At 32.5% G+C, this 17804-nt stretch overlaps 1 protein-coding gene across 1 annotated transcript in view; it reads right to left on the bottom strand.

The window, feature by feature from the left end:
• The window catches only part of LOC128221944 (low-density lipoprotein receptor-related protein 1B-like), an 82075-nt gene that overhangs the window by 33175 nt on the left and 31096 nt on the right, over window positions 1-17804 (bottom strand). The window contains exons 8-11 of the mRNA XM_052930655.1: window positions 15562-15672; window positions 11246-11362; window positions 8138-8248; window positions 3866-3982 (exon numbers count right to left, since the gene is read on the bottom strand). Coding sequence (XP_052786615.1) covers window positions 3866-3982; window positions 8138-8248; window positions 11246-11362; window positions 15562-15672 — 456 coding nt within the window. The remainder of the gene's footprint in view (window positions 1-3865; window positions 3983-8137; window positions 8249-11245; window positions 11363-15561; window positions 15673-17804) is intronic.

Below are 17804 nucleotides of genomic sequence, written 5' to 3'. Positions count from 1 at the left end.
GAAAACGATCACATGTTATTTATAAAAATCTTAGGTTAAAGTTCATGAACAAATAAATTAAAAAGGAATTTTACGTGCAATTTCAGTAAAGTCAGACTGAAGTTAAAGATATAACAATATATAACAATAGTGATAAAACGAAGTTTAAAGAAATGAACTGATTTTCACTCAGTATTCCAACATAATTATTTGTAGATTACCGAACTTATGCCGGCCGTCACATGAGAATATCCAAGTCCCGATGACATTTCCAAATATGACGGAAAAGATCACGTGTTATCCGTGAATAATGATTTAAAAAGAGTTCATGGAAAAAATCCTTTGCTGGAAGGAAGACATACAAAAATTCATTGCGGATTTCGTAGCAAACGTAGACAAATATCAGACAGAAATCTGCAATATCTGCAGCAATGTGCATTTACGCCAACAACTAATGAGACATTCTGGACTTTTGAGTAAAAATGAAATAAAATCTCACTGAAATTAAGGAGAAAACATCAATTTGAAATGTAATGGAAAGAAATGATCGTACAGGAAAATAAACATATATTGCATTTTTACAAATATTGTAGCATGGTTCAAAATGATCTAGTTAATAGATTAATAACAGATGCTTGAATCTCAGGGGCCTATTACATATTGTATGTTCAGGCCAAGTAATTCCATCGTTGACTGACCATATGCACTCAATACTTTTCAATATTTTGTTCACATTACCTTCTTAAATCTTTTCAGAAGTTTACGATGAAAATACATTGTGGTTATCAATATTTCAACAAATCGTGAATTTGGTTCTTTGGGATACACTGGACATTTTGCAATATTTGTTTAAATTTAACTCTAAACGCTTAATTTTATGTCATGTGCGCTTCTGTGCAGCATTTTTTTACCAGTAATAAATTTCATAATGAACATAAAATGTTTTTAAATGCAAAAACATGATTTTCAAAAATGCGAACTGATTTGGAAAAACAAATTGAATAAGTGCGCATACTACGACGCAAAAGAAATATGACCTCTGTCTGTCGAATACAAAGGTTTTTTTAAAAGCAAAATCTTTCTGATTTTGTTTCTGGAAAACTTCTGCCGAATGAAAAAACAAACAAGTCGGGTAATTTGATATGTTTAAAGCTATCATTTCTCTTTGCATTCATTAATACTATTGACCTTAGGGCTCATGTGATATGTACTTTATGCAATCAACGACAAGTGACACAATCCCACAGTATCAAACGAATAAAATAGTATTGCTTTGTTTACTCAGACATGTGACATGAACACATCAAATGTCTTTTATTATTCCATATTAAGTCAAACTGTTTAAATGCACACTTCAACTGTCTCCAAGTATTTGCTATTTTGTCCACCCTGTAATACATCTTCTGTTTCTCTCCCATCTATTTAATATTTAACATGAACATGTCTTTAAATATTCTATCTAGTCTACTTTTAACATCAGCACAATATCTTCCTCTAATAGCCCAATCTTTTACATATACTCATCCTCTGCCTCCTTATATTTCCTATCTAGTCGACCTTTAACAAAATCACGACCATCTTCAACATTAAGACATCCTAAATTTCTTAATATTTATATTTAGTAAACCCTGTTAAATGAACACATCCTCTCTCTCTTAATTTCCCCTTTTTAGACCACTTTCAACATTAACTCATCCTCTGTCACATTATATTTCTTAACTAGTCACTCTTTAACAAAAGAACATCCACTACCACTTAATATTTATATAAATATTCCATATTTAGTCCACCTGCAACATTTAGACATCTTCTGTCTGTTTACTTTCCCTTAATAGACCTACTGATAACATGATCACTTCCAATGTCTCTTAATATTCCATATTTAGTCCACCTTCAACATTAACACATCCCCTGTTTCTTAAAGGTTCCCCTTTAAGACCAATTTAAACGTTACCACGTCCTCTGTTTCTTGATAATTCCCCTTTTAGACCACTTTTAACATTAACCCATCCATTGTTCCTTAAAATGCTCTTTTAAGACCAATTTAATCATTAACTCGTCCTCTGTTTCTTGATAAATAATTCCCTTTAAATACCAATTTAAACATTAACTCGTCCTCTGTTTCTTAATAAATAATTACCTTTTAATACCAATTTAAACATGAACTCGTCCTCTGTTTCTTGATAAATAATTCCCTTTAAATACCAATTTAAACATTAACTCGTCCTCTGTTTCTTGATAAATAATTGCCTTTAATTGACAATTTAAACATAAACACGTCCTCTGTTTCTTGATAAATAACTCCCTTTTAATTCCAATTTAAACATTAACTCGTCCTCTGTTTCTTAATAAATAATTACCTTTCAATACCAATATAAACATTAACTCGTCCTCTGTTTCTTGATAAATAATTCCCTTTAAATACCAATTTAAACATTAACTCGTCATCTGTTTCTTAATAAATAATTGCCTTTAATTGACAATTTGAACATAAACACGTCCTCTGTTTCTTAATAAATAATTCCCTTTAAATACCAATTTAAACATTAACCCGTCCTCTGTTTCTTAATAAATAATTACCTTTAATTGACAATTTAAACATAAACACGTCCTCTGTTTCTTAATAAATAATTCCCTTTCAATACCAATTTAAACATTAACTCGTCCTCTGTTTCTTGATAAATAATTCCCTTTAAATACCAATTTAAACATTAACTCGTCCTCTGTTTCTTGATAAATAATTGCCTTGTATTGACAATTTAAACATAAACACGTCCTCTGTTTTTTAATAAATAATTCCCTTTAAATACCAATTTAAACATTAACTCGTCCTCTGTTTCTTACTAAATATTTGCCATTAATTGACAATTTAAACATAAACACGTCCTCTGTTTCTTAATCAATAATTCCCTTTAAATACCAATTTAAACATTAACTCGTCCTCTGTTTCTTAATAAATAATTGCCTTTAATTGACAATTAAACATAAACACGTCCTCTGTTTCTTGATAAATAATTCCCTTTAAATACCAATTTAAACATTAACTCGTCCTCTGTTTCTTAATAAATAATTGCCTTTAAATGACAATTTAAACATAAACACGTCCTCTATTTCTTAATAAATAATTCCCTTTAAATACTAATTTAAACATTAACACGTCCTCTGTTTCTTAATAAGTAATTCCCCTTAAATACCAATTTAAACATGAACACGTCCTCTGTTTCTTAATAATTTCCTTTTAAAACCACTTTCAACATAAACGTATCATCTGTTTCCTAATAAATCCCCTTTCAGGTCACTATCAACATTGACTCATCCTATGTGCCTCTATATCCACTATTTAGTCGACGTTAGAACATGTACAAACCCGATTTCTCTAAATATTCCTTATTTAGTCCACTTGCAACATGTACACTTACTTTTTTCTAAAATATTGATTAGTTAGTACACTTTATAACACCCTCTGTCTCTTATTGTTCCCTATTAAGTCCCCCTTTTGTGATAAGCACTGCCCCTATCTCTTAATACTCCCTCTGTAGTCTTCTGTTTTTCATAGATACATACACTGGCCTTAAAAATGTGTGAGACAAATTTATACTTTTCCATTATTTGGGAAGAAGTTTAGGATATTTTATCTATCACTTACAGACAAACTGTGGTATAAACATTTTTTTCACAATTTGCCCTACCATATGCAAATGTATTACTGACAAATCATACCAAATAATTTGCTTATATACGTAAAATGGCTACATCTGTCAATGCAGATCTTTCTTTCAGGGATGTCTTGATAACGGTGACCAAGTGCACTTTTCTAGATCGAATTAACGATTTATTATTATAGGTAAAGACACAAGTATTTATAAAGAGATAAACTTTCACTTACCACAGTTTTCCTCATCACTTTTATCTTGGCAATCTTGAAAGCCATCACATACCCCATACTTGCTGATGCATTGCCCGGAAGAGCAGTGGAACTGGCTGAATGTACAGGTTCTCGCCTCTGAAAATATTAAAATGACTTTCACAGGTATCGTTCCTATAATCCAAGATTAAAGACTGAGTATTGAATAATTAATTTATACCAAAAAAAAGTTGTTTAAAGTTTTCTTAAATGAGGGAGTTGACCATGTAACTAATCAAATAAATAATTTGATTTATATATGTAGATTCAATGTTAAATTGAAGTGTTTATGATTTCAACGATCGTCGAATGAATTTGACCAATTTTTAAATATATATTTCTGTCTTTGCTAGTGATTGTTTAATATGCTGTCCTTTTGAACTCATTAAAGAATAACTACTATTCATCGATAACGACTGTGTATCGTTATATATTGAGTGGTTTTCATGTATGTTATAAGTCATATCAGGTATTCAGATTCAACTACACTAAAATAACACAATCGTTAAATGCATTATTAAAGTAGCGTTGAGTAAATAATCAGCAATTGATAGAAATGGTTTGAATCTTCAAAGCAAAAAAAATATCGAGTTTCAAATAACACAAAAATAACGTGAAAAGGCAGCGATGAAGTAGATTTGAGTACAATTTTGCAACAGGATTCCATTTCGGTTGACCAATCTTGACTCAGTATTCTAAGGTTTTATTTGTAGGTTGACAAAATTTTACCCGGCCGTCTCACGGGAATTTTAGAAAAGTCCCGATCGAATTTACGGATATGGCGGAAACGATCACATGTTTTTCATAAAAAAAAAAACACACAAAAAAAAACAACAAACAAATTTGGTTAGTGCACGCACGAAAATGATGCCTGTGTTGACGAGAACGATTAAATAACATAACTGAGAATTTCGTCGCAAGTGATGACAATATATGTCTCATATTATTTCTTTTTAAGTCCTTTAAACATGATCAACTTCTTCATCTAGTCCACTGTTCATAATCCCTTTTCAGCCCACCATTTAACATGAACATATCCTATGCCTTTTACTATTACCATATAGCCCACTTTCAACATGAACGCATCTACTATCATTTAGTTTTCCATATCAAGTCCGACTGCAATATGCCCATCTTCTCTTTACGTTTCCTATCTAGCCTACTTTTCCATATGATCACGCCCACTGTCTCTTGATATTCCTTTCTAGCTTCACCTTTCAATGTGATCACGCCTACTGTCTTTTGATATTTTCATGCTGGCTTAACGTTTCCATGTGATCACGCCCACTGTCTCTTGATATTTCCTTTCTAGCTTCACCTTTCCATATGATCACGCCCTTTGTCACTTTATATTCCTTTTCTATCTTCACCTTTTCATATGATCACACCCACTGTCTCTTGATATTCCCTTTCTGGCTTCACCTTTTCATATGATCACGCACACTGTCTTTTGATATTCCCTTTCTAGCTTCACCTTTTCATATGATCACGTCCACTGTCTCTTGATATTACCTTTTTAGCTTCACCTTTTCATATGATCACGCCCACTGTCTCTTAATATTCCCTTTCTAGCTTTACCTTTTCATATGATCACGCCCACTGTCTCTTGATATTACCTTTCTAGCTTCACCTTTTCCTATTATCACGCTCACTGTCTCTTGATATTCCCTTTCTAGTTTCACATTTCCATATTATCACGCCCACTGTCTCTTGATATTCCCTTTCTAGCTACACCTTTCCATGTGATAACGCCCACTGTCTCTTGATATCCCTTTCTAACTAAACTTTCGTTTTGCAGATATATAAAACTATATTGCAATTGTGTGAAGATATTTTTTAATGTTTAAAGTCATTCAGTAAACTATCTTATAAAACATGCCTGAATATCAGGGTCTTACTCCACTATGTCTTTGAAAGAATTTGTGAACGACTGTTTGCCCTCAATACTCATGCGAACTTTTCTATACACCTTTCATATTATTCTCTATTCAAATGTTTTCCATATTGTGAATCAAATTTGACAAAAAATCAACAAAGAGCAAAATGTAAAGTGATATTTTTAGTGTTGGTATACTTGAGTTTGTTAACACATTTGATTACGGATGATAAATATATATATATATATATATTATATATATATATATATATATATATATATATATATATATATATATATATATATATATATATATATATATATATATATATATATATATATATTGTTAACAAACTATATATATATATATTGTTAACAAACTATATATATATATATAGTAAAGTATCCTCATGCTATATCTTATTCATAATGTTATATTCTTAACTTATAATTGGAACTTTTACTTGAAATATAGTCTTATTGTTTTTTTAGAAATACTTATGCGATATGAAAGAAAGAAAATACTTCATTAGTCGTCTGATCTGCGGGAATATTTCACCTCTCGATGCTTGTTTAAATAATCATCCCACTCGACCTCTTCTTTTGTGTGGTATGGACTTTTCGCAAGCAACAAGCTGTGCCACAATCCCACCGAATCAACCAATTACATTTAGCATAACATATACATATCAGATGACATGGAAGGTGATCTGATGACTCATGTTTTTTTTATTAAACCAAACAACTACAATTGTCTGCAAATATTCATGGAGTCATGATGAACTATGATATTGAAGTGATTGAATTATTTCGGCTTTATCATTACGTAATAAACTGTTTCCGGTTGATTGAAATTTCTAATTTCAGTTTTCTGCGTCTTTTAACATCGGATTTTTAATTTAACGATTTCTCTGGTACATTTATAAAGCAATTCAACGAATACATAATCAGTAACTTTATTTAGTTTAAAACTTAATATACATTAAATAACAAATTTGTTGATCAGTTCACATTCTGTTGTTTTATCAAAAGTAAGCTTTTTGTCCAACAGTTTTCTTTCTGCAAAGAGTCGAAATTGGAATTTCTAAGTGTCAATTTTTATACCCACGCGAGGATAATATTATATCACCCGGTGAAAATTGTTATGTCATGGTAACAGTTTGGATTGGCTTATGTCGTGTATGTGAAAATTTAACTTTGGCAGGTCATATATCATGAACACAGCAATTATATCGCACTGTCTCTATCTAAATAGTTCATAATTTAACATTCACACATCCACTGTCTATTAGTGTATCTTATTTAAACCATTTTCAAACATAAACACATCCACTTCCTGTAAATACTCCGTTTTAGTTAACAATTTACATTAATACATCGACTGTATCTAAATATTATCTTTCTTATCTACCTTTACATATGAACACATCCATTGTATCTAAAATTTTGAAATGAATTATTCCACTGCCTCTAAATATTCCGTTTTTGGTCAAATATTTAGCATGAACACATCCGCTGTCTCAATATATTTCTATTAAGTCTAGCTTTACACATGGACACATTCACTGTATCTAAACATATCTTCTTTAGTCATACTTTTGATATTTACACTTCCCCTGACTCTTAATATTACGTTTTCAGTCAAACATTTAGCACGAACACATCCACTGTCTACAGATAATTCTTCTTTGGTCCAAAACGAACACTACCCCCCTCCCCCGTCTCTGAATATTTCCTCTTTGGTCCATCCTTTTAATCTATCACATCCATTCCCACTAAATATCCCGTTTGTAGTCAACCATTTAGCATGACCACATCCACTGTCTCTAAATTATACCCTCTTTAGTCCACCCTTAAAAACGAACACATCCAGTGTCTCTTAATATTCCGTATTCAGTCAACCATTTAGCAATAATGCATCCACTATCTCTGCATAGTCCTTATATAGATCACATTTTAACATTACCCCATCCACTGTCTCTGCATAGTCCTTCTATAGACCACCTTTTAACATTAACTCATCCACTGTCTCTGCGTATTTCTCATATAGAACACCTTTTAACATTAACTCATCCACTATCTCTGCATAGTCCTAAAATAGACCACCTTTTAACATTAACTCATCCACTGTCTATATAATATTGGGACGACGAACGTTTCCGTTTTGGGAAAAGAAAACTGCGATATGTTTAATCTCAAAAACATATTTACAGAATCACGAACATTTATTGCAGTGATATTTCTATCAAATCGAACAAAATGTTAGTATACCTTAAATGGCTACATCTGTCATTGTGGAAAAGTTCTATTTTGAATTATAATTCCACGGTATATGATCGATATAAACACCAATGATTATTAAAATATGAACGAATTACCACAGTTTAACTCATCACTTCCATCCGGGCAGCTCGAGTGGCCATTGCAAACATAAATCTCGTCGATACATCCCCCGGAAGAGCAAAGGAACGCGCCGGATGTGCAGGATTCTGAATAAATTAATGCAAACAGATATCACATTTCTTATTCTGGAAAAGATGTTAAAACACCTACTTATATTTTTATGGCCAAAACAAACTGCATTAATCATTTAACTAAATAAAATGGCCTAGTACACTTTGTATTATTTGAATCAAATATGAAGATAACATGTTGAATTCTTGGTTTAACGTGTTGAACGATCATCAGATTAATGTGATCGATTATTGTATTTTTTTATTGCTGCCAGTGATTGGTTATTCTGCTGTTCCCAACTTTTTAACTGATGAAATGCAAACTAATTTTCCCTCGTTTACGCCTGCGTATCGTTATATATTAAGTTGTATATATGTTCCGAGTCATAAAAGGTATCTAGATTCAAATTACACAAAATTAACTATCGTTAAATGCATCAATAAAGTCCCGTTGTGTAAATGATCAGCACATTCTTTCATTCCGATGGACTGATTTTCATTTAGTATTCCAACCACATCATATTGAGAAGAATTCAAAGAAATATTTCCCAGCCGTATCACAAGATTTTCCGAAAAGTACAGATCTCACCCAAATGGCGGAAACGATCACGTGCTGATAGTGAAAAGTTAGGTCAGAATTTCTAATAAAAAAAACCTGAACTAAAGGGAAAACAGACGATCATAATTAGGAATATCATCAAAGACGATAAAAAATAACTGAAAAGAAATCGCGGAATCTCCAAATGTCTGCATTTACGAGACGAATAAGCAAGACATTTTGCTTAAACAGTTAACTTGACATAACATCAAAACAAACAACACATAGGTGGAAAAATGGTCTGAATGTTCAAAGAATATATCGAGGTTGAAATAATACAGCCATCAAGCAACTGTCATGAAAAGGCAATCACAAAGTAACTTTGAGTACATTGCGGCACCAGATTCCATTGCAGTTTACTTCTTTACACTCAATATTCCAACCACAAAGTATCTTTGTAGGTTAACAAAATATTGCCCGACCGTCTCACGGAAATTTCCGAAAAGTCCCGATAGCCTTTCCAGATATTGAGAAAACGATTAATTGATATTCGTTTTAAAACTTAAAAGTTTAGTTAAAGTGACACTCTTATTCAAATTTAATACATACACATGTAAAACAAACATACATTTTGAGTGATACACACTCAACTACTTACAAAAAATGCATTTATGGAAAATATTAATTACTATTAACAATATTATACGAGCGTATCTGTGTATTAAATAGGTGAAAACGCAAAATTATTAAAGTATTGGTGATTGCTTAAATATTTACTGCGATCTACTATGATCTCATAAGGTAGCAATACCATCTTTCCTGCACATTTTATTTAATTTAAACTCGGTTTCCTTCATTTGTAACATTGTTTTCGACATTTGTTCATCTTTTTTGGTATATTAATACAATTATATTAAATGTGTTAAATCTTACTTGGGAGTAATAGTGCATCTTTAAACGAAATTGAAGCCTGTGTTAAAGAAAAAAACTGAAGTAATCCAAAGTTACCGACAATCAACAACGTAAATTTGTTTCGTTAGGGTATACTATGTTTGTATACAAATATGATTACGAATATATATTTAATCTATAGTTGTACTCTCCTGATCACGCCTAATATGATGTATAGTATATAGTATTATTAAATAATAATTCTTAACATATATATTTATATGATCAACATTGACTTATATATATCAAACATAGTGTTTACTGCCTGTTTATGCATGTGCACATTGCCATATTAATTGGAAATTAACTCTAAACGCCATGTTTAATTCTATGTCATGCGCGTTTGGTTTCAGCGTTTAATTATCAGGAATTAAGTAAATAATGTGCATAAAAATGTATTGAAATACACATATTCGATGGTTTTTATCAAAGTGACAATCATGTTACTTTTTATAAATCATAGCTTACGGTATCTGAAAGTGGGTTTGCAATTATTCGGTACAATGCTCCCGTAGATTGATATCAGTTGATAATAAGTACCCAAAGTTTCAAAACATTATTTCTACTTATCGTAATTAAATGTTAGTACCGTATTATATTGCACCAGAAACTTTGCATACTAACCTTTCGAACATGTAATTTGAATTAAATCCAATTCATGTATTAACATTCACGTTTTTTACTACAATTGTTAAGCTACATTGAACTATAAATAAAACTCTCTACGAAACGTTCGCAGATCACCAAAATATCTCCAAATAAACTCAACGTCTTCAATATTCGCTATCTAGTCCAACTTAGCACAAACACATCAGTGGTTACTTAAAAGTCCCTATCTAGTTCGACATAAACACAAACACATCAGTGGTCTCTTAAAAGTCCCTATCTAGTTCGACATCAACACAGACACATCAGTGGTCGCTTAAAAGTCCCTATCTAGTTCGACATCAACACAAACACATTCGACATAAACAAAAACACATCAGTGGTGGCTTAAAAGTCCCTATCTAGTTAGACATCAACACAAACACATCAGTGGTCTCTTAAAAGTCCCTATCTAGTTCGACATCAACACAAACATATCAGTGGTCGCTTTAAAGTCCCTATTTAGTTCAACATCAACACAAACACATCAGTGGTTACTTAAAAATCCCTATCTAGTTCGACATCAACACAAACGAATCAGTTGTCTCTTAATATTCCCTAGTTCACCTTCAACATGACCACATCCATTGTCTCTTAATATTACATTTTTAGTCTAACTTCAGCGTGAGAACATCCGGTGTCTCTTGATAGTACTTATCTAGTCCTCCTTCGACATAAAAACATTATCTGTCTTTCATTTTCCCTTTATAGACAAATCATAACAAATAAATGCTAGTATTTATAAATTGGATAAACCTGTTGATGAAGATTTCTTTTGTTTCAGCAAACAGGTACCAAGAACCTTTTATTGGTCGAAAAGTAAAATAATCGATTTATTATTCGAAGGATTATGATCGGTTTAAACATTTCTATTTAAAAAAAGATACACTTTCACTTACCACAGCTTTCCTCATCACTTCCATCTCGGCATGTCGAATCGCCATCACATACCAAAGAATTGCTGATGCATTGCCCGGAAGAGCAGCGGAACTGGCTGGATGTACAGGTTCTCGTCTCTGAAAATAGAAATGTGTCTTAAACAGATACCATTTCTTTAATTCTAGATAAGGTATTAGCAAATCATTATTGACAATTTACAATTTCGTTTAAAGACATTAATAAAGTACCGTTCAGTAAATAGTTAGCACTTGACTCTATTCCGATTGACTGATTTCAATAAGTAGTCCAACCACAAAGTAATTTTCGTAGATTTAAGTAACACTGCCCGGCCGTTTCACGATAAATTTCGAAAAAACGCAACGATCACGTGTTATTCATGACAAGTAATTAGAGTTTAAACGAAACTAAAGCCTGAGTTAAGGGTAAACAGACAAATAACAATTGGAAATTTTCTCGCCGCAGACAAAAGAATATGAAAGAAAATTGCGAAATCTGCAACACTGTACATTTACGAGATGAATTACCAATACGTTTTACTCAAAACAGGTAACCTCAATCATCACTGAATTTGAAGATGTAACAGCATTTTTAAAATAAATTTGAAAGAAATGGTCTGCATATTTAACACAAAACAAAATTGAATTTCAAATAACACCGCATTAACACAGCTTTCGTAAAAAGGCACAGATAAAGTAGCTTTGAAGGAAATTTCAGCACCAGACTTCATTGCACTCAATATTTCCACCACTAAGTCTTCTGTAGTTAAACGAAATATTGCCCGGCCCGTCTCAGGGGTATTTTCGAAAAGACCCGATCGCAATTCCAGATATGATGAAACCGTTCACATGCTGGTCATTGAAAAACAAATTGGGTTTTTACTCATACGAATATGAGGCCTTTGTTAAAGGGAAAACAAACATACCGTCGCAAACGACCAGTCCAGTTTTTAACATGAATACCTATTCCATCTAATCTACCTTCAACATGATCATATCCCCTGTCTATTCATTATCCCTAATCAGTTCACATTTTAACATTTAAAATTCTCTGTCCTTTACTATTCTGAATATAGCCGACATTTATTATGAACACATTAACTATCTCTTGATAATCCCTATCTAGTCCGACTGCTCCAAACACGCCTACTGTCTCTTTTAAGTCCCTATCTAGCCCACCTTATAACATGAACACGCCCACTGTTTCTAGATATTCCCTAACTAGTCCATCTTTCAACATGATCACATCCACTGTCTCTTGTTATTCCCTATCTAGCCCATCTTTCAACATGAACACGCCCACTGTCTCTTGATATTTCCTATCTAGCCCACCTTCAACATGAACACATCCTCTATCTTACTATTCCCTCATTCCCTCATAAGTCAATCTTTAACATGAACAAATCAACTATATCTAATATATAATATTCACTACCCAGTCTACCATTTAACATGATCACATTCACTGTATCTAAGTATTTCCTATTTTGCCAATATTTATAATTAATACCTGTGCTCTCTCTTTGTATTTCCTATTTTGCAAACATTGAACATGAATACATATACTGTATTTAAGTGTTATATATATTGCCAAACTTAACAGGAATACATAAACTGTATCTTAGTGTTTCTAACTTTGCCGACATTTAACATGAATTCATTAGGCCACACCTAATTGATGTTTTTTGTTCTTTTGTGCCCAGCACCTACATTTTGATCGCCAACCAGATTTTTCTGATTATATTTTTAAGGCTGAAAAAAGATCAATCATAAGTTTTCTACGCTAGTTGAACTGTTTTTGTAAAGTAAGTTACCGATGCGTGGTGTTTTATTTTACAGAAATCGAACGGTTTAGAGTTTCAATGATTTCAATTAAAACGACGGCTTCCAGTATAAACAATGTGGCTCGAATTTAGGAAATTAAATCTTTCTTTTTTTTTTGACAAAACAATGTGTTTTGAGCATGCTTGAAGTCATACTACATCTTCCAATGCACTTAACGATCATTCAATAAAGCAATAATTATGCAATAAGCATGTGTATCTGAGACTGGTAGCTATAATAGTGCGTTGTTAGTGATAAAGTAAACAGTTTGGATGGAAATCGGAATAATCAACTAAGTTTTATTTGATTCAATTCATAGTACAGGTAACCAGAATTTTACCTTATTACGACGCTGCTGAAGATGACAGCTCAATTCACAGGAATATGAGTCATTGTTTGGTCCAAATAGATGTATCAAACTCATTTCGACCAAATTCTGACAAAACAAACATCTTTTCACAAATAGTGAAATATAAACACTTGTCTGGATAGACCCAAACATAGGTGAGCCTAAGTTTATCACCTTATTTCTTTTCTTTTGCAGCATAATCCTGGATTATAATGCACCAGTCAATTGTAACCACTGCTCCCTCACCCGCAGTCCGGGGGTATATACCGGGGACAGCGGGGGCAATGGGCCGTGTTTTTACCTTTCAGATGGTCCCGCAGTATCTAGTGAATGCGGTGGTTTTGTTTTCACCCGGAAAATAGCGGAAAATGGGCCGTACCTACGTTTCCCCGGTAGCGGGGACATTTGGCAGGGATTTTCCAAGCAGTTTGTCCCTGCCGGAGGGTAATTTACCCGTAATTGGATGGACCGGAAGTCAAAGTCCCCGCCATTTCAGACTTAGGGGAATGTATGCAATTGGCTGGTGCATCAAAACATCTAATTGACCATTACAGTATTCAAAACATACCCTGTTCTTTTTATTTTGATAAACACATGCCATTGCATTTCCTGTGGTAATATAAAACAAAACTTCAGCCTTTGAAATTAATTTATTTTTGGATTCTGAAGTTAAATGATGCCTGTGTTGAACATCATTTTTTACAAATCCGAAATAAATTCAAAGTATGTCTTAATACAGTTGCAAACGATGTTAAAGTTATTCAGGTATATTTATATAAGTCGTTTCAAACTTTTTCCTAAAAGCAGGGTTATTTTTTTTATTATGAACGATCATCATATTAAAATATATATTATTATCAATACTATGTTTGTACTAAACATGGATAAATAAATATGTTTGTAATATAGTATGTATTCCGACATTTTCCATATGTCCATTAGAGATTCAGTTCAAGATTGCATTTATATGGGTTTAAGGGCAATTATATTGAACAATCTATTTTTCATAATAATAATAAGGAAAAAAGATTTTTCGCTCATCGCTCGCTTCGTGTTTTATGAAAACTGACAAAATTGCATTATTTTTCGCTAGCTTGCTCATATTTTTTTTGGCAAAAATCCGAGGAATGAAACATTAATTTGGTGTGGCCTTTAGTGTATCTTTGTGTATCTTTTTCTGACAGAATTGAACATGAATTCATAAAGTTTGCCGAAGTGTTTCCGGTTTTTGCCAGCATTTATCACGAATACATAAACTGTGCTTAGTGTTTCGTTCTTTGCCAACAATTAACATTAATACATGAACTATACCTTAATGTTTCTTATTTTGCAAACATTTAACATGAATGCATACACTGAATCTACGTATTTCATATTTTGCCAGCATTTAAATTGAATACATAAACTGCAAATAAGTATTTTTCGCCAACATTTAACATGAATAAATACACTGTATCTTAGTGTTTCCTATTTTGCTAACGTTTAACATGAAAACACAAACTGCATCTAAGTATTTTCTATTTTGCCAACGTTAACCCTAAATACATGAACTGTATCATAAGTGTTTCCTATTTTGCCAACATTTAACATAAATACATAACCTGTGTCTTAGTGATTCCAATTTTGCCAACATTTAACATAAATTGAAAAACTGTGTCTAAGTGTTTCCTTTGTTGTCAACATCTATCATAAATACATTTATTGTATCTTAGTATATCATATCTTGCCAACATTTAACATGATTACATAAACTGTATCTCATTTTGCCAACAATTAATTTGAAAACATAACCCGTGTCTTAGTGTTTCCTTTCTTGATATGAACACATCACGTCTTGTAATTATTGGACGACGAACGTTTTATTTTTCCGTTTTTCGAGAATGAGATGATGATAATTTACATCTAACACACATACACATCAGTGCATTAATACCGGACATAAATGCAATACTGACAAATCATACAACAAATTATGTCAAATTATACGTTCAATCGTTACACCTGTCAATGTGGATTTGTTAAAAGTCTTATCAATAACGATGCATTACACCTAGTAACAGTGAAACAATCGATTTTGAAGTTCTAATTTGGACAGTTTATGATCTGTATAAACAAAAACCATAATGAAATGATAAACTTCACTCACCACAGTTTACCTCATCACTTCCATCAAGGCAGTCTGAACGTCCATCACATACATTACTCTCGTGTATACACCTTACGGAAGAGCAAAGGATCGCGCCGGATGCACAGGTGTCTGAATAGCAACACTATACTGGGTCATCATAGGCAATCCAATAATGTCTGATCTTTTCAATGACAATGCAGCTAATAACACGAACTGTCACAGAGACAGCGCTGCTCGACTATTCCGCCGCTTTTCAATGTCAGGATTGAAAAGTTGAAACATGCATGGATCACTGTTAGATTAGATTTCAATGCAATACATGGTGTGTTGAGATATTAACATAAATGTGGTTCCATGCAACATTTGAACTAGAATTTGTAAGTCTAATAATAAAGGGTCATTATTTGCAAAATACAGTTATCTAACTTGGTTATTCAATTAAGTTGGGTGGTTGAATACCATTGTATAAAGTCTCAATGCAATACATAAAATAGTTGCTGAGATATTATCCTATGTGTGCTAACATGCAAGACGTTAACCAGAATTTCTAAGTCGCATAATAAAGGGGCAAAAATTATATATTATAAAAAAGATAGAGTTATCTTACTTAATTAAATAGAAGGTTAAATAGATGGGAGCCTGTGTGTAAAGTTTCAATGCAATACATGATGTATTCGCTGAGGTATTGACTTAAAAGTGGTAACATGCAAAACCTTAACCACAATTTCTATGTCGAATAAAAGAGGGGTCAATATTTTAATTTAATGCAGACTGGAGTTATCTTACTTGGTTATTTAAGTAGATTGGATGGTTGAGTACCATTGTATAAAGTCTCAATGCAATCCATCAAGTAAGTGCTGATATATTAACCTATGTATTCTTACATGCAAGACCTTAACCAGAATTTCTAAGTCAAATAATAAAGGCCCATAATTTGCATTATATTCAAAAAGTGTTATCTGGGAAGACATATCTAATGTTTCAATGCAATACATGATATATTTGCTGAGATATTGACTTAAATGTGGTTACATGCAAAACCTTAACAAGAATTAAAGGGCAATTATTTTGCTTTAAATGCAAACTAGAGTTATCTCACTTGGTTAATTAAGTAGGTTGGATGGTTGACTACCATTGTATAAAGTCTCAATGCAATACCTCAAGTAGTTGCTGAGATATTAAACCATGTGTGCTTACATGCAAAACCTTAACCAGATTTTTTAAGTCGAATAATAAAGGGCAATTATTTGCATTAAATGCAAACTAGAGTTATCTAACTTGGTTAATTTAGTAGGATGGATGGTTGAGTACCATTGTATCAAGTATCGATGCAATACCTCAAGTAGTTGCTGAGATATTAACCTATGTGTCTTTGCACGCAAAACCTTTACCAGAATATCTAAGTTGAATAATAAAGGCCTATTATTTGCATTATATTCCAATAATTGTTATCTAACTACATTAATTTAGTATGTAAGATAGTTGGGAATACATATCAAAAGTTTCAATGCAATAACTGATGTATTTACTGAGATAATGACTTAAAGGTGCTTACATACAAAACCTTAACCAAGGTGTGACGCCAACGCCGACGCCGACGCCGCCGCCGCCGCCGCCGATGCCGAGGCCGACGCAAGGGTGAGTAGAATAGCTCTCCTTATTCTTCGAATAGTCGAGCTAAAAATGGACTAGCGTTGCTTTATAAAACAATGGGATTTAATTCTTTAGATGAAATGTTGAGTTATAGTGTTTACGGGTTAAACGATCAATGAATAAATCTGACCAATTATTGCCATTAATTTTCATTGCTGCCAGTGACAATTTATGATGTTGTCCGAAATTTCTGAACAGATAAAATGCAAAGCAGGTATTGTTATATATTATTTCTGGAAGACGACTTTTCGGATATGGCGTAAACGTTTACGTGGTATTCATAAACACTAATAATTCTAGAGCAGATCGTGTTAAATAGACATACATTTATTGATAGGTGTGAAATACCAAATCGGGACCGTAATCTTTACTTCGGAATAGCGATTATTTCGGACTAACGATTTCGTATTAAAGATTAAAAAAATAGTTAAACATATAAGGAGTAACATCTGGACCGAAAAATTATTTCGGAATAGCGATTTTTTGGATAAACGGTGATCGGAATAGCGGTGTTCAACTGTACCATTATTTTAATTTGGTGCAAACGGTACGAATATCTGACAAAACAACCTGCAAAGTCTGCAGTAATGTCTATTAAGGAAATTAGA

This window comes from Mya arenaria, chromosome 16, assembly GCF_026914265.1.
Source record: "Mya arenaria isolate MELC-2E11 chromosome 16, ASM2691426v1".
NCBI lineage: Eukaryota > Metazoa > Mollusca > Bivalvia > Myida > Myidae > Mya > Mya arenaria.
This window is presented reverse-complemented; position numbering and strand designations above follow the sequence as displayed.